Source organism: Triplophysa dalaica, chromosome 20 (assembly GCF_015846415.1).
Source record: "Triplophysa dalaica isolate WHDGS20190420 chromosome 20, ASM1584641v1, whole genome shotgun sequence".
Lineage (NCBI taxonomy): Eukaryota > Metazoa > Chordata > Actinopteri > Cypriniformes > Nemacheilidae > Triplophysa > Triplophysa dalaica.
In genome coordinates, this window is record NC_079561.1 from 16193553 (window position 1) to 16211685 (window position 18133).

Here is an 18133-nt window from a genome sequence, read left to right on the forward strand (position 1 = left end):
TCTGTTAGTTTGAGATAGTAATGAAGACAGTGGAATGACAAGAAAGACTGCTTTCTTTAACAGAATATTATTTATTCAAAATGTAAACACAACATGACTATCTCAGATTACACGCTCCTCTAAGGGAAAGGATATTGAGCAAAAGTGTCCATGAAGATGCTGGAAAAAAGCATTACTTCTAGTATTTTTGACATGTGGGAACTCATCAAAAAGACCAGAACATACTGGTGTGATGTCACCTTTCATACTCTCGAGTCCGAATGAATGGTGACACGTCTGTGCCATTCAGAAAGAGATGTTCTGCAGTGCATGTAGATCACAGCAAACTAGACTTTGACTTATTCTTATTTGTGGAATAAAATGATTTTGGAGGAAGTAACTCACATTTTCCTTAGAAACACAAAGTTTTAACAGTACAACGGGAACAGTAAGAACCGAATGAGCTCAAATGCATATTCTCCTGCCTATAAGAAGAAAATTTATTTCAATTGAGAATTATTGCATAAATCACAACCCTTGAAAATAACAAGAAGTGCTGTATATCATGAAAGTCGAATTTTGCCAACAATCCTACATATTGCACAAAAAAACATAAATTATAGTGTTACATGGCATGACAAAATGAGTCTATATGCTTTTCTTCTCGCTGACACTCATCTTCCGACAGAAAGTTAATATACACTTGGAGCGCCGCATCGCAGACAAAAAATAATACATTTCAGGCCATTTCTGTCCTGTCCTAACTGGTTGTTATGGTTGCCGTAGTGCAAGCAAGCACAAATGCGTTTAAGAACAAATGAAGTTGCGCCAGTAAAGAGTCTGGGTTATCGGCCAAAGTAACAAATTTCACGGCACACATCAGAAGTGTAATATTTGTTTTAGCTTTAGGAATGATTGGACTACATTTTTTTTGCTTTAATCTTCCACATAAAATGTTGCTTGCCGTCCTACACGCAAATTTTAAAATCTTACATATCAATGAGAAATATGAAAAAATAACAAATGCTGACTCAACCGACAAAGCTTAAAATGCCTGTTCGGATTTAATTTGTGGTCACACGGGATTGGCTTTTCTAAGGAACAGGGTACAGTAAAAAAGAAATTGAATTTCCTTAAATATCAATAAAGCCATAGTGTGACGTGACTTTGACTGGCTGTTACACAAGGTGTGGTTTTCTTCCTTAAAGAGGAAATCACAAAGCTCTCAGTTTCATTATGGGACTTCTTCATTTTATTTGGTTGTGAGAAAACCTGATTTCGCGCTACCTATTTTGGTCGTGAGAACAGCTCCAGTCTCACGTCCCTCCTGCCAGATTTTCTCATGGGGCGATTCATTCCTGCGCGATGCTCCGCAGAACGTATTTGACCGTGTAGGCGAAGGCGGCGAAGCCCACGATGACAAACAAGTTGGCGAGCGCTCCACCCAGGAGTCCATGGTTACGATTGACCTGCTGTAGGTCGGGTGGGTGGGCCGCTCCCGGGGCCACATGCCCATTCAGGGGCAGATGGCCATTTTGCGCATTGTGGGCTTCGCCATCGGGCACCACGTCGGGGAGAGGCAGGGCTTGAGAACGAGACCTGAGCTCTTCCTGCATGCGCTGCTTCTGTTTGATTTCCTGTTGAAAACATCATTTGGATTGTTTCAATGGCGGTCTATGTGCATTAGATTTTTTTAAAGTAGTTTTACAGATCCTACACCTGTGCGAGTGTCTTGCACAAGACTTACTTCAACAACTTCTGGAAACAGTTCGCAAAACACTTTGTCTTTGATGTTGAACACAAGGCTTTGAGAGGCCAGCTGTCTTTTCTGTGAAAAAAAAACAAATGTTACAAAAGTTTCAATGCACTATATTTTTAGTACTAAAATACAAAAAAGTAATGATACCCAAATCTGCTCGCAGTCTGATACGCAGCTACTTATACTATAAATTATGTCCAAATTAAATATTTAAGCGAAATATCTTTTTTCTTCTTCACTCACTGTGAAATCAGAGGTTTCAATACTGCCGAGGGTGGGGCCCTTCTCAACCATGAAGCTCAGGAGCCCGGTTAAGATGGTGGAGACGGACCATGCTGGGTTCCATGTATCAGGGTGAAAATCTGTGATGGACAGACATAACCTGAAAGAGAATGTAAATCATCCCGTCACTAAAAAAACTGTATCGTGATCGTTCCTCTGACTTGCCCTGTTAAAATGCCCTGTAAATTACCTTGTGTTACATTTAAATCTTCCATTGGGTGTGATCATGTATATACTCGGAGGTTTGAAGGGGAATTCCCGTGGAAAAATGAGTTTGCCGTGATAAAACCCACCTGCAAAAATGACAGAAGAGAAAGAATGAAGCTCCTGCACATGATAAAGGAAATCAAATGAAGTGAAAATGAAACAGAGAAAAATCACCTTCATATGGGGTTTTCTCAGGACCACGTACTAGATAATGCCTGAAATGGAAACCGAACAAGATATATTTTTCATGGTAAAGACAAACATGAACATAAAGATTTAAATCAATGTGAATGTGATCAAATGACTATAGGAATTCAATTTTGGGAGATCTCTTTAAATGGAGGAGTAATGGGATCCCAACAGATGTTGCATATAAACCGAACTTGCCATTCCAAAATATTGGATGGGAGAGGTTCTGCGCAGATGTACGGGACCGGATCTTTCTTGATGCGCAGATAGTCCTGTTTTAACCTCTGTGTCGCTGTTGTTGGGGCCCTCTTGTTTAGGTTGTTGCTCATCTGTGAAATCACATGGCATTCATATTATGCAACACAAACACGTTTCCTTTCTGTTCAATAGAAACAATGTTTGTTGACATTAATATAAGCATATAGTAGAGGCGAATGCTAGACATCTGTACTAAGTTTACAAACTGACTGTTTATCACACGTTAACACGCTTTCCAAAAACATTTAACTGTAAGTGTAACAACGACAACACACGTACCGGTGGCATTTGGATAAATTATAAGTTATCCGCTTAATAGTCTGCAACTGATAAACATGAGACTGCAGTCAAATAAGACGACAACAACAGGGAATCTGAATAACGTTAAATAAAAACAATACAAGCACACGGCGAGGCTAATGCGCGTGCAAAGCTTGTATTTTATAAGTGAGCGGAACATCCCTGGGCATAGTCTGATCGTACCTACTGTATGAATAGACCGCTTGAAACGAGTCTATGATGACTGAAGTTGTTGTCTAGATAGGCAAGCAACTTAGCAGTAACACAAACACACTGAACGGGTATTTTTAACGAGTCGCTCTCACCTCTTTCAACGCCCTCCACGGGATCGACAAGGGTCCAGTTGTTGTGATATATCAATATCCTTTTATTTTATATCGAATGTGTCCTTGAAAAACTTTCAAAAATAACAAAAATGAAGCTCTTTGGCTAAGGTGAAATTGTCATCTATCCCCCATATCAATATGGCCGCCACAACACAAGGAAGTGATGATGTAAAAGAGAAAATAAAAGCTCTTGAGAAGCTTTCGGATGTTTTTCAAAATAAAGGTAAATAAAATAATACGACATCGATCAAGCGTAAAAATCCATAAAAAAGTGTATCTTATCTTGGAAGGTCGAACAGCCGTGTTTTATTATTTTATTAAATTTAGCGATATATAAATAAATGTGTTTCATGTTGCTGAAATATATAATGCAGTATAACAATGAACCGTCTTTTACCATCTTTCTCGCTTTGTTTTAATATGGAAGCCCGTTTCCGCCAGGGTTGGGAATTTTTTTTCGACTTACTAAGTCATAATAATGAGATACTAAGTCGAAATTTCGACATACTAAGTCATAAAAATGAGATACTAAGTCGAAATTTCGACTTACTAAGTCATAATAATGAGATACTAAGTCGAAATTTCGACTTACTAAGTCATAATAATGAGATACTAAGTCCAAATTTCGACTTACTAAGTCATAATAATGAGATACTAACTCGAAATTTCGACTTAGAAAGTCATAATAATGACTTAGTATCTCATAATAATGACTTAGTAAGTCATAATAATGAGATACTAAGTCGAAATTTCGAGTTAATAATGAGAAACTCTCTCAGAACAATGATGGCGTTTATGTATGCACGCATGCGCAACGGTTCCTGTTGCAAATTTTGAAATAGTGAACACATATGAAAGTAAGTATACACACAAATACACATTCAACGAGCTCTTCGATAGTTTATTCGTCTAAAATACCAGTTCTATGAAAGTTTACAGTTACATTCGCCAAATGCAGAGACGAGCAGTGCCGAATAAGTCTTCGGAAGCAAACAGACAATTCCCGGTAGCCTGCCGACTGATTGGCCGGCTGACAGAAAGCGCTTATTGCTTATGTGTACCAAAGAGAAAATTTAGGAATTTTGCATTCGAAAGGAAAGTCATCAATCTGTTTTACATGATTTCACAATGTAGCACAATATGCCCGTAGACGGGGGATGGGTTGCTGTTGGGCTACGCTATTCAGAATGAGAAAGTCCTTTATTGCCAAGTAACGTTATGTTTGCACAAACAAGGAATTTGTTTTGGTGACAGGATCATCTATCTAGTACACAACAACAGCAGTACACAGAGAAGATAACGCAAAAGAATACAGTACACAGATTTTCAAAAATATTGGGCTGCACGTTCCCGCTCTCTTTCTTTTTTCCGACAGCGAGTTGACAGACTTGACTCGTCTGCGGCAGTTATAGTGAAAGTAAAATATTATGTTATATAGAGTAATGTTAGAAAAGATGGAGAATACAGTCTCAGTAACACATCTGGCGCTTGGTGAACACTCGTTTACGTTTCCCATGTTTACCATAGCGCTCTATGTATGTGCATTGACCAATAATTTCATCCACTTTTTTCATTTGCCCTGCTTACATGTTCTTAATGTTAGAAAGATGCCTAGTACAGAGTCTCCGCAACAGTTCTCATGTTTAATGCACGCGTTTCTGACTTTATGAGCGCTCATCAATGATTTCATCCACTCGTCTCATTCGCTCCGGTTAAGTTGATGTTTGAAATGATGCTGGTGATGGTAAAGTCTCTACAACAGTTCTCGTATGTGATACACGTTTGCACTTTCGTGTTAACCATAACGCTCTAATCTGATGAATGATTTTCATCCACTCGTCTTGATTCGCTCAGGTTAAACGTTGTTAAAGTTAGAAAGATGGCCAGTGCGAGTCTCTGCAACAGTTCTTGCGTTTAAAGTTTGCGTTTCTGTCTATATGTATGCTGATCAATGATTATATGTGAATAAAAGGCAAATATTTTTTTATCATTCAAATGTAGGCTTTTGACATGTAATGAGCAATGAATGAGCAATTCAATTGTTCAAGTATTTATTAAACTCTTTAATCTCTTTATTAATCACTCAACTATTTATGTAAGCTCTGGTCCATTAATACTGAAAAATACATCTTTGATTTTAAATAGTAAATGTATTAGTACAATTTACATTAGATAACAAATAATACATAGTAGACAAATAATACATAATGTAAATATATACAGCAGGTATGGCATGGGCGTGATGTGCCTTGACATATGGCCATGGTTTTAAATAGAGCTAACCGGTTGGAGACGAATGAAAGAAAAAATGCCAACAACGAAAGCAAAATAAGAGTCATGTGCTTTTGTACTATTTTAAATTCTTATTTTGTTTTATCCAAATTATGCAAGTACATGTTTACAATTTCAGTATTTGAACACTGGCATAAAGTTGCTTGACGTTGGACGTTGACATTCGTGAATTTAGGTACCGTCTCCAAAGTTACATTAATACACGTTTCTAACTTCAGTTCCATTTAAAGGGAATAACTTAGAACACAAAACCATCTAAATGTAGGTTCAACCATAATGCACACCTTTAGATTTTTTATATTTATCACAATAAACTGTGGGGGGGCACGGTGGCTTAGTGGTTAGCATGTTCGCCTCACACCTCCAGGGTTGGGGGTTCGACTCCTGCTTCCGACCTGTGTGTGTGGAGTTTGCATGTTCTCCCCGTGCCTTGGGGGTTTCCTCCGGGTACTCCGGTTTCCTCCCCTGGTCCAAAGACATGCAGGGTAGGTTGATTGGCATCTCTGGAAAAATTGTCCTGTAGGGTGTGAGTGCGTGAGTGAATGAGTGAGTGTGTGTGCCCTGCGATGGGTTGGCACTCCATCCAGGGTGTATCCTGCCTTGATAGCCGATGACTCCTGAGATAGGCGCAGGCTCCCCGTGACCCGAGGTAGTTCGGATAAGCGGTAGAAAATGGATGGATGGACAATAAACTGTCAACTCATATGTAAATATTGCTATTTGTTTTGCTGTGTATATATATATATATATATCTTTCCTGGCTCATATTAAGGTGGAGCCATCCTGATTTCGTACACATGTGTAGGCCCACTGTACTTTTAAGTGGCTTAACCAAACACTTTACAAACAACATGTACACAAAAACAGTCAAATACTGCCTTAATTAAAATATGATATACAAATATATCCTAGGTGAAATAAAATAAATTGTTTTTAAGCTCATCATGTTTTTAATTTATTAACAAATCATTTTAATTTTTGTATTATTCAATTATATACCTAAATAATCTATATTAAAGAACAACATTTAACAACATTTAAAAGCAGACGATTGGATTATTTCACGTTCACAACATATTTGTTGTGCATATAATACAAAACCTCAACAGGCCAGTAAAAAATTAGCAGCATTAGTCGTTTTTTGGTGTCAAAAAATTATGTGATTGGGTGTCATGAAGTGCCGAAATACTTCACTGACATAAATGTCTTTTTCACCAGAAGCTCCTAAATGTCACTTAGTGTCTTTGACCAGTGACCCAGGCAGCAAATAATCCATTTATTTCATATACTTGAAGTCTGCCATGTTTGGTAGGATTTTCTCCCACCCGTACGTTAAAAAGTTTATTGAGATTTTTTCAGTAGGCTACTGTACATTGGACACTGGACTGCGAGAGCATCCTATAAGCATGTATCAGTTGGCTCTCAACTCTCTCCCGCGGTCACATGCTGATTAATCAGTATGTCACATGCTTCTGCCTTATACGGCCAGCCAGCGAGAAAAGCACAAATATCTGATGTTTGGCTGATATAACAATATAATTACTACAAAAAAGCATTTAAACATGGCCACCGACTCACAAAGCTCTCGGCTCAACAGAAATGTTCCGGATGAGATATTACTGTATATATACAGTTTAAAGAAAAAGTATGTGAACCCTTTGGGCTTACTTGGATTTCTTCATAAATTGGTCATAAAATGTGTTCTGATCTTCATCTAAGTCTCAGCAATAGAGAAACACAGTCTGCTTAAACTAATACCGCACAAACATTATACGTTTTCATGTTTTTATTGAACACAACATGTAAACATTCATAGTGCAGGGTGGATAAAGTATGTGAAACCCTAGGCTCATGACTTCTCCAAGAGCTAATTGGAGCCAGGAGTCAGCCAACCTGGGGTCCAATCAATGTGATGAGATTGGATGTGTTGATTAAAGCTGGCCTGTCCAATAAAAAACACACACCAGTTTTGAGTTTGCTGTTCTGAAGAAGCGTTGTCTGATGTGAACCATGCCTCGCACAAAATAGCTCTCAGATGACCTACGATCAAGAATTGTTGACTTACATAAAGCTGGAAAGGACTACAAAAGTATATCTTAAAGCCTTGATGTCCATGTGTCCACGGTAAAACAGATTGTCTACAAATGGAGAAAGTACAGCACTGTTGCTACACTCCCTAGGCGTGGTCGTCCTGTAAAGATGACTGCAAGAGCACAGCGCAGAATGCTCAATGAGGTGAAGAAGAATCCTAGAGTGTCAGCTAAACACTTACAAAAATCTCTGGCACATGCTAACATTTTTGTTGACAAATCTACAATAAGGAAAACATTAAACAAGAATGTACTTCATGGGAGGACACCACGGAGGAAGCCACTGCTGTCCAAAAAAAACATTGCAGCACGTTTGAAGTTTGCAAAAGAGCACCTGGATGTTCCACAGCACTACTGGCAAAACATTCTGTGGACAGATGAAACCAAAATTGAGTTGTTTGGAAAGAACACACAACGCTATGTGTGGAGAACAAAAGGCACAGCACACCAACATGAAAACCTCATCCCAACTGTGAAATATGGTGGACGGGGCATCATGGTTTGGGGCTGCTTTGCTGCCTCAGGCCCTGGACGGATTACTGTCATCAATGGAAAAATGAATTCCAAAGTTTATCAAGACATTTTGCAGGAAAACTTAAGACCATCTTTCCGCCAACTGAAGCCTAACAGAGGATGGACGATGCAACAGGACAACGACCCAAAGCATAGAAGTAAATCAACAACAGAATGGCTTCAACAGAAGAAAATACGCCTTCTGGAGTGGCCCAGTCCTGACCTCAACCCGATTGAGATGCTGTGGCATGACCTCAAGAGAGCGATTCACACCAGACATCCTAAGAATATTGCTGAACTGAAACACTTTTGTAAAGAGGAATGGTCCAAAATTTCTCCTGACCGTTGTGCAGGTCTGATCTGCAACTATAGGAAACGTTTGGTTGAGGTTATTGCTGCCAAAGGAGGGTCAACCAGTTATTAATCCCAAAGGTTCACATACTTTTTCCACCCTGCACTATGAATGTTTACATGTTGTGTTCAATAAAAACATGAAAACGTATAATGTTTGTGCGGTATTAGTTTAAGCAGACTGTGTTTCTCTATTGCTGTGACTTAGATGAAGATCATAACACATTTTATGACCAATTTATGAAGAAATCCAAGCGAGCCCAAAGGGTTCACATACTTTTTCTTTCAACTGTATATTATATATCTCTTTGCTGTTTATTTCTGTTAATCATTTCAATGAAAATAACTTTTAATTATCTCAAGGGGATACTTCACCCAAAAATGAAAATTCTGTCATCATTTACTCAAGTTCGAGTTGTTACAATTTCTTTTTTCTGATCAACACAGAGAAAGGTATTTGAAAGAATGATTATAACCAGACAGAATTTGCCCCCCACTAACTCATATAGTAGGAAAATTATTTTATAGTTTTTTTTTGTTTGTTTTGTTGAATACAAAATAAGCTATTTTGAAGAGTGTAGGACAGCAAACAGTTCTGGTGCACTTTTGACTATCATTGTATTTTTACCTACTATGGTAGTCAGTTGTTGGAAATATCTGTCTGGTTATAAGCATTCTTCCAAATATCTTTCTCTGTGTTTATCAGAACAAAGAAATTGTAACAAATGTATGAAATGTGCTATATGAACAAAACCTTGTTATTAGGGCGATGGCCATAATAATAAAAAATGAACATATATGTTTACAGGATGGAGAATCTCATTGATTTTTTGAGACAGAGGAATGTTCCTGAAGAAACAATAGAGTTACTGGAATGTGAAAAGGTGAGTGATATGTGTAAACCTAGCCTTATGAAATAGTTATGCAGTCATTCATACATGACACATTTACAAGCATTGCAAACATTTAAAAGTTTAATTATGTTTTTTTATATTATTTTTAGATTGATGTTAGTGTCATCGAACTAATGACTGATGAACAGCTAAAGAAATACTTTCCATCTTATGGTGATCGTCTTGCCGTACTGGCATTTTGCAGAAGAAAAACAAAAGAACCCAGCAACAGGAAATCTAAACTTTTTGAGTGACTGAAATCTAAGATATCACAAAATCGAAAATGTGATGATGATCCCGTAACTAGTCAACTAACGACAACAAAGAATGCTCAAAAAAGTATGAGAAAGATAGAAATGGGATGGATGAATTATGATGAAGGTGAAGAAACCTTCAAACAAGTGAGAACAAGAAAGGGTGGTGGCACTCGGAAAGTAAATGTATCAAAAGATTCCCAAAAATCTGATTTAATTCAGGAAGCAATTCAGCTGTTTTTTTTGATGGAAAAAACACTTTAGGAGACATTACTGATTTTGAGGTTGATTTAAAGAATTACAAAGATTTGTCTGTGGATGAACACACTACAGTTGGAAAACTTTATGCAGAAACCAAACTGCCAATTCTGAGATTCTACCTCACAACAAAGAAAAAAAAACATTCCCTTTCAGATGTGGAGGAAGATTTGGCTGTGACTGGGCAGGAATTGGATATCTCTTCACCAACAGAAGAAGGTACAGGTGACCCAGATGTGGGTTACATTGGGAGCAAAGCAGAATCAGAGGTGTCTTTCCTTTATTCCACAGAGCTAACTTCTTCGAACCTAGTAAACATTTTAGAAGACTGCAACATTGTCACTCTGGTTGAAGACATTATAAACTTTGGGGATCAAAGTTTGGATGATACGTTACCTCTGTCACCTGTTAACAACACACAACCTGAAAAAACAAAGAGGATCTTAGTAGTCCACCTTGGCCATGTACTCCCAGAGCTCATTGCTCATTTTTCTGATGAAAGTGTGTTAGAAAAGGACATAAAAATTCAACATATTGCACCGGATGGAAAACTTGAGAGGGGCCATGATGAAGGAGGGGTTGTAAGAGATTGCCTTGCAGAGTTTTGGAATGAGTTTTATGACCAATGCACTTTGGGCAGTTCTTTCAAGGTGCCATTCCTTCGCCACGATTTTGGACAACAACACTGGGAAATTGTAGGTCGTATCATTGTCTTTGGATGGCAAAAGGAAAAATACCTTCCTGTGAAAATTGCTCCAGTAATCATGGAGCAGGTCGCTTCTGGGTGTGTAAAAAGCAATATCATTGAAAATTTCCTGAAATATGTATCTGAGCCAGAACGAATAGTGTTTCAAGCATGGCAGTCAGACTTTAACAGTGTTGATAAAGAGGAATTACTTTCTATTAAGTCTTGGATGTCCACAGCTGTAGGAAAATGCCTACAGAGAATAACGCAGAAGAAGTCTTACAAGAACTTGCTCACAAAAAACTAATCCAAGAGCCTGCTTATGTCATTGAACAGTGGGCAAACATATTCGCAAATGCTGTCATCCGTATTGAAGACATTTCAAGCATGTATGAAAACTTGCAGCCCACAGTGAGGAAAGTTGTAAGGTCTGTTTCTTTTCCAGAAAACATGAATGCCCAGCAGAAGGAGATTCAGAGGTACTTAACCAATTATTTTAGGGAGTCCAGCACACAGGGTCTGTGCAGGTTTCTTAGGTTCAGATCTTTTGGTGGGAAAAAACATCACCGTTAACTTCACAGAAGTTCAAGGATTCCAAAGAAGACCCATTTCACACACATGTGGCTGTGTTTTGGAGCTATCTGTTTTTTATGATAGCTATCCAGACTTCAGATCTGAGATTAACAAAATCATGGAATCAAATGTGTGGGTGATGGACATAATATCAGTGGCGTAGACAGGGGAGGGGCCATGGGGGCACTGGCCCCTCCTGAAAACTGATTGGCCCCCCGGTGTGCCCCCACCCTTCTACTTGTCTGTCACTCAAAAATTCAAATCATAATCTTTCAGCTTGTAGTAGAATAATTTATGATTCCGCGTCGCGATGCTTCTCAAAGAGGACCAAGAATAGCAAACTGTTTTACAACGGAAAAAAACACGGTAAATTGATCTATTTTATACAGTTTATTTTCTTTCGATTAGCAAGTTGTTGCAGTGCTAGAGTTTGGTAACGTTACCGTCTTTCAGTGTTAGGACAGACCAGGCTCGATGTATTCTCTTAGAGCAGACCAACATAATGCTAATAATTACATTTAACGTTACTATGCTCCTGAGGCTGAATGTAACAGGGTTTTCCTGCGTTATGATTTTTTTCCCAGCCGATAAGCAAGTGATATTGCAAGCGAGGTGCCGAATCAAATCGTATGATGTTTATCTAGGCTACCGCTCAACACTTTAAAAGCTAACGTTACGTTAACTTTCAGAGGTGGAGGTCTTGAGTTACGTGACTACACTCTAAATAAAGAAAATTAAGTTACATGACATTGACTTCGAGTCTTGAGAACGAATATTCTAAAGTCTCGAACCGCATGCCTTGATAATGACTTGTTTTTTGGGGGTTTAAACATTTTACCTGTTTTTAGTTTATAATTTTCCAGCTGGGCTGGTTGTGATAAAAGGTAAAGTTTTTGTCATCCGCCAATAAAACCATAGCATTTAAACAAATAGTAATTTCCTCCTTTTTACCTCTGTTATCTCAGGCAGTGTAACAGGACGAAAAGGCAGGGAGATATTCAGTATTTTTTTGCAAAGAAAAAGCCATGCCAGCCAGTGAGGGAGAGTCCGCGTGATGGTTTAACGTTACACACAGTGAGTTCAGAGCCTGCCTGCTCAACAGGAGACCTCTTGGTTCAGGAAGATTCGAGCATAAATCAGAACAGCCCTGTACACCCAGGTTAGTAGACAAGCTAGAAAGTGGACAGTGACTAGTGATGCGTTGTTCGTGAACGAACGAATCTTAAATGTGACTCGGGAAGAACGGGTCGTCTTGGAAAGTGATTCGTTCAGTCGCGCATGCGCATTGCGCAACACGCTCCGACGTTTAACAAATGCAGTCAGAGCCGGAAAGAGAATTGATTAGTTCACCTCTCGAGTCTTCGGGTTTGAGTCGTTCGGTCTTTTGTAATGTGACGTGACTGCTTTGGACAGAGAAATTAGCTAATTTACAACCTTCCTAACAAACGGGTGAATAGCCTAGCCCTAGTGTTTGTCTATTGATAGAAAAAGACAGTGAAATGACAAATTAATCAAGATAAGAGGTGAGGTGAGCTACTCATAGACTAAATACCCATGTATACAAGTAATTCATCTTTTCTGTTTATTGTAGCATTATAGTTTTGTATTTGTTGTAATGTGATATTAAATAACGTTTGAATAAGTAGTAGATTTGTTAGGAAAGTGACATGTAACATTTTAATTATACTTTGCTTAAATGAACGAAAGGAACGATATGACTCGATAAAAGATTCGTTCATTTTGATGAACGAGACTCAAAGGTCCGAGTCAATAAAATGATCCGAACTTCCCATCACTAACAGTGACATGACTTTGGTAGGCTGTATTCAGGGCTACGCATTTATTTATATAACAGAATTCCCTATATTGATATATTGGTACTTTAGTATATTGGTAATTTCAGTATCATACAGAAAAAATGCACTCCTGATTGTTATTGTATGAATCCATACAGTTATGTAGTTAAAATCCTTGTATTTTACTAATATGCCTTTGTGTTATAGCTGTCTCTAGGGATGAAACAGATGAGAGTGAAAGTGATGTGAAAGAGATGGATACTTGTCACCCACCTTCAGAAGTGGAATCTGAGCTTCCACTTACTTCTGATACTGCTCTTACTGGACCTGATGGTATGTCTTTTTTATTTTACATGTAAAATAGCCAATACATAATTGCATTAAGGAACTGTTGCTAACTGTGTGTCTCATGTGCCTTTGAAACAGAAAGTTTGGGGGTAGAATTGTTGCATATTACCAAATAAATAGATTAAGATTCACAAACAAATGTAAAGAGATTCACAAAAGTATATCAAATTCACAAATAAATAGATTAAGATCCACAAATAAATGTAAAGAGTTTCACAAAAAAATATAAACTCACAAATAAATAAAATGAGATTTGCAAATAACATTTTTTTTACAAATGTTTTATTATTTTACAAACACAACTCTGCCTGGCATTTATTTGTGAATTGCTTTCTGTGCATTTGTAAATCGCTTAATCTATTTATTTGTGAATTTGATATACTTTTGTGAATCTCTTTACATTTGTTTGTGAATCTTAATTTATTTATTTGCTAATATGCAACAATTCTACACCCATAGGAAGTGCCTCTGTTAATTGATTCCCATTTCCTAATGCTTCTTCCCAGACATTGGATTATTTTATTTATTACAGTTTTTCTTTCACTTTTGTAAAGTGATAAGTTAATATAAATTGTATTTTATTGTTTTGATTTAGAGCAGTGAATTACTGCTATTAAAAGATAATAGGGTATCACTGTTTATTGCTGATTTTAAAGCTTACTGAACTTAAAATGATTTGGATATCTACAGTTCTACATAAATACACGACATAAGAATGGCCCCTCTATATTAATTGTGGCCCCTCATGTGCCCCCCAGTTGAAAAAATCTAGAATCGCCCCTGCATAATATAATAGAAAAAAAATGTAAAAAAGGTTTCTGAATGTATGTGAAGTGTACTACAGATGCAAATGCATCCACACAGACATCTTTTAATTTCTGTGATAGTGTCTGTATATGTGACTCTTTAGATGCATTACTTTAGTGTTCGGATACATTTTGGATGCACTACTCTAGCGTTTGGATACATTACTTTAGCTAGTGTTTGGATACATTTTAAGCACATTACTCAAGTGTTTGGATACATTACTCTATCCAGTGTTGTTTCTTTCTAATGATACATTTTGATCATACTATGCTACTGTATGGGAACATTTCGATTCGCTAGTCCATTGTTTGGCTACATTTGGAATCAACCATCTAGTATTTGGATACATTTTGAAACATTTTTATGCAGAGTTCACAATGTTTTAAATTAAAGTGTTTTATTATATTTTAAGATAACATTCAATGTTTATGTTGGAAAACTGTTTCCTTCTGAGCCTAATATGCTGTTTATGCTGCTATATTTAAAAGCTGCTTCCTAAGTTACACAGTATAAAAACCCCAGGTAAAAAAAGTGCATTCCCATAATGTACTTAGTGCTCTATTTTCTCATATTTTGTACTAAATATACAATAAATTATTTTTTAGTACTTCTTAAGATACTCTTAAGAACAGCTAAGAGTACATAACTGTGCTATATTGAGACCGCATAAATATGAACTAAAATGTGCTTTTAACATACTATGAAGTATACTTCAACACACTTGGGTTCAAATGTACTTCAAGTGGTAACTAAATACATTTTTTAATTCAGAGACAGAATGTTAAAAGCACATTTTAGTTCATATTTATGCTGTAGAAAATACAGTAAGTACAGTTGAGTAAATTTAGATGTTCTTAAGATTATCTTAAGAACTAATATAATTTTAAGTGTATTAAGTACAAAAATAGTACGCAAAAATGGAGAACTTTAGGTACATTATGGTGGGGACTTTTTTGCCTGGACTTTTTGCTATTGTTTTCTTTATTTTGTGTTTTAACATATAGGCCAAATTGAAAAGTTTAGTAAAGGTTACACTGTATAGAGCATTAAAATGTGACACCATGACATTATAAAGTTATGTGTAGTTCTACAAGTGATACATTTTAATAATTTCATAAAAAATACCATTTTTGTCGTTGTTTTTTTGTAATTTGAAACATGGGGGTTTGAAACTTCAAGTTTTAATCTCAATTTACTGACGATTACACATAAAAACATGAACAATTGACACCAACAAGTGGGTATCATTATGTGTAAGTCCACAAGTGATACATAATTTCATAACACTCTTCAACTGTAGTAGACTATTAAAAACGCAACGTGAAAGCTATTATGCTATACTAAAGCCCTTATGCAGTACAGAGTTCAGTATTTGTTTGTGGAAAAAATTAAGTGCAGTCAAAAAACTGAAACCAGTTCAGGCTTCTTCAGTCAGTTCATCATTTATCAACTCCCTGAGTTTTATGTAAACATCCAATGTTGAATAGACATCTTTTGACATATCCAGGTTGTGTTCTGCGATGAGATGAACACACACATCAAACACATCTTTGTCACAGGGATAGTCTTTGAACACACATTCTTCCAGACACACGTCAACCTCTTCGGGGTGAACAGGGTGCAAGTAATCTCTCGCACCATATAACTGAGGTACAGCATGCATAATAGTTGGACGGCCATTTGGAGATCGGGAATTATGAACTGGCCTTATTCTGTGAGTGTTCCACAATGATGTCACTTCATCCAGTTCCTCCTAAAAGAAGAAAAAAAAACTTTGTACATAGGTGGAATGTTAAAGTACCTTTAGTTACACTTTATATTAAGGTACATAACATTCATAATTAACTACTTGCTTATTGACATGCATATTGGTTGTATATTAGTAGCCTACTTGTAAAGCAGATATTACTGCTTTATTCTGCATTGCCTTGCTCTACATCCATTTATCCTACCCAATACCTAAACTACCTAATAAGCAGTCAGAATGAGTTTATTGAGGCAAAAATTGTAGTTAATAGTTAGTGAGAATTGCTCCCTATTTTAAAGTGTGATATAACTTTTATTGTGCTATCTCAACATCATTAGAATGGTAGGCAGGTGCTTTTAATCTTATCACTAACGCCTAATACTTGTATAAGTAGAATTTTACAATTACTTTCAAGCAATCTTTTTCAATTGTCACGTCTTCTTTAAAACATTACATTAAACTTGGTTACTATGGTAACTCTTTTTCTACCATGCTAAACAGTACCCAATGGTAACTAGGCACATATAAAACTCAGGTGGCAGGAGCAACTAATATCACATACCTGCCACATATACAAGTGCCAGCTCATATATACAGAACCATACTTCGGTTGAGAAGTGTAAATGTTATGGTTTCATCCAGAAAAAATGCAGCTCCTGCATTTTTTTGTGTTTATGGGTCAGTTTTACTTTGTTCAATTTTTCATCGCATTTAACCTGCTAGGCAGCTGAAGTGCCCAAAACGCTGTTTAAGCAATGACTAAACTTAAACGACAATTATTTGTTTAAATAGACACAATTAAATAAAATTATAGACTTACCTGAATCAAGTTTTGAAAACAGAACTGAATCAAACATTTGTCTAGAAAGGTGTCAGCATAATGTCCGTCCTCTTTAAGGTTGTCAAAAAGGTTCATCCAAAATTGGATGCACTGACTCCTAAGTATGAGCCACCACCTCTCAATCCGCTGATTTCCTGTGCTGGGCCCAAAACTGACAGATAATGAATTAGAATTATGCAGAACTTTCTGCATATCTGCCACATGACCGTTCTCAGTTCCAAGATCCAGTCTCACCCGTGCAGGGCAACCCTCTGCCTCTGTTACAGCTGTAATAAAGTATCCAGCAATGACCCGTGGATCACTGTTTGGTCTGTACGATTCAAGCCAAATCATTTTTCTAGAGAATCCATCTATGCACCCACTAATTCCAATCCCGTATAATTTAGTCATTTGGCAGACGCCTTTATCCAAAGCGACTACAGTGCACTTATCACAGGCACAATCCCCCTGGAGCATCATGGAGTAAAGTGTCTTACTCAAGGACACACTGGTGGTGGCTGCGGGGTTCTAACCAGCAACCTTTGATTTACCAATTCAGTGGTTTAACCCACTAGACCACCATCTCACATATCTCCGTATGGCTTTAACTTGTCGTATCCATCAATGTGCCATACTTCGTTCAGGTCCACGGCTGAAATACACTCGTCGGCGAAGTCTATTCCTAGACCTTAGATCAACGCCACTGCCGTCTAGCAACCGTAAAATAATTATTGCAGTCTCTCTGTCGGTGATTATTCCATTGATCCAGCATTTCTGGTGCATCCACCTGTAACCATGCAACTACCCTGATGTCTGTAATTGTCCTTGTATAAAAGCTGCCACCTCAGCTTCAGGAGTCTTGTTCTTCCTCCTCCAAAGCTGGTGTTTGCTTAAAAGTCGCTCAAGAGTTCGATTGCTAATTTTAACACCATGTACATTCTCCAGTAGAGTAAGAATTTCACTATTTGCAAGGCCCTGTCTGAAATAATGCTCTATGTGTATAAAATCCATGAATTACCACAATGCTGATCAAGGAGACTGCACATAAAACATAAGGACATACGATCAAAACCACATGGTGTCATAGAAGACATGTGCATTTACAGATTAGGCCAATATTATGAGAAACTCATATGAGTAAGTTTCTCATAATAATGATTTAATAAGTCAAAATTTCGACTTAGTATCTCATTATTATGACTTACTAAGTCATTATTATGACTTACTAAGTCATTATTATGAGATACTAAGTCATTATTATGACTTACTAAGTCGAAATTTCGACTTAGTATCTCATTATTATGACTTACTATGTCATTGATATGAGATACTAAGTCATTATTATGACTTACTAAGTCGAAATTTCAACTTAGTATCTCATTATTATGACTAAGTAAGTCGAAATT

The 18133-nt window shown here is 37.1% G+C and overlaps 2 protein-coding genes across 2 annotated transcripts; both read right to left on the reverse strand.

Annotated features, from left to right (window-relative positions):
* Positions 1–51: 51 nt before the first annotated feature.
* On the reverse strand, positions 52–3468 carry ube2j2 (ubiquitin-conjugating enzyme E2, J2 (UBC6 homolog, yeast)). The gene is made up of 7 exons (XM_056732590.1): positions 3280–3468; positions 2615–2745; positions 2402–2442; positions 2211–2313; positions 1982–2120; positions 1727–1807; positions 52–1616 (listed from the first exon to the last, which is right to left on the reverse strand). The coding sequence occupies exons 2-7, from the start codon at positions 2743–2745 to the stop codon at positions 1332–1334; spliced, it is 780 nt and encodes a 259-aa protein (XP_056588568.1). The 5' UTR covers positions 3280–3468; the 3' UTR covers positions 52–1331.
* Positions 3469–15480: 12012 nt separating this feature from the next.
* LOC130409678 (uncharacterized) lies at positions 15481–17819 on the reverse strand. The gene is made up of 2 exons (XM_056733809.1): positions 16728–17819; positions 15481–15913 (listed from the first exon to the last, which is right to left on the reverse strand). The coding sequence occupies exons 1-2, from the start codon at positions 17205–17207 to the stop codon at positions 15578–15580; spliced, it is 816 nt and encodes a 271-aa protein (XP_056589787.1). The 5' UTR covers positions 17208–17819; the 3' UTR covers positions 15481–15577.
* Positions 17820–18133: the final 314 nt, after the last annotated feature.

Excerpts from the sequence above, each read along its gene's own strand:
- ube2j2 (XM_056732590.1), bottom strand. The coding sequence starts at position 2,745 with ATGAGCAACAACCTAAACAAGAGGGCCCCAACAACAGCGACACAGAGG. Across the intron at positions 2,443-2,614 it reads CCATCCAATATTTTGGAATG|GCATTATCTAGTACGTGGTC; the intron begins GCAAGTTCGGTT and ends TTTCCATTTCAG. Across the intron at positions 1,808-1,981 it reads TTGAAACCTCTGATTTCACA|AAAAGACAGCTGGCCTCTCA; the intron begins GTGAGTGAAGAA and ends TTTTTTTCACAG.
- LOC130409678 (XM_056733809.1), bottom strand. The coding sequence starts at position 17,207 with ATGATGCTCCAGGGGGATTGTGCCTGTGATAAGTGCACTGTAGTCGCT. Across the intron at positions 15,914-16,727 it reads GTTTTCAAAACTTGATTCAG|GAGGAACTGGATGAAGTGAC; the intron begins GTAAGTCTATAA and ends TTCTTCTTTTAG.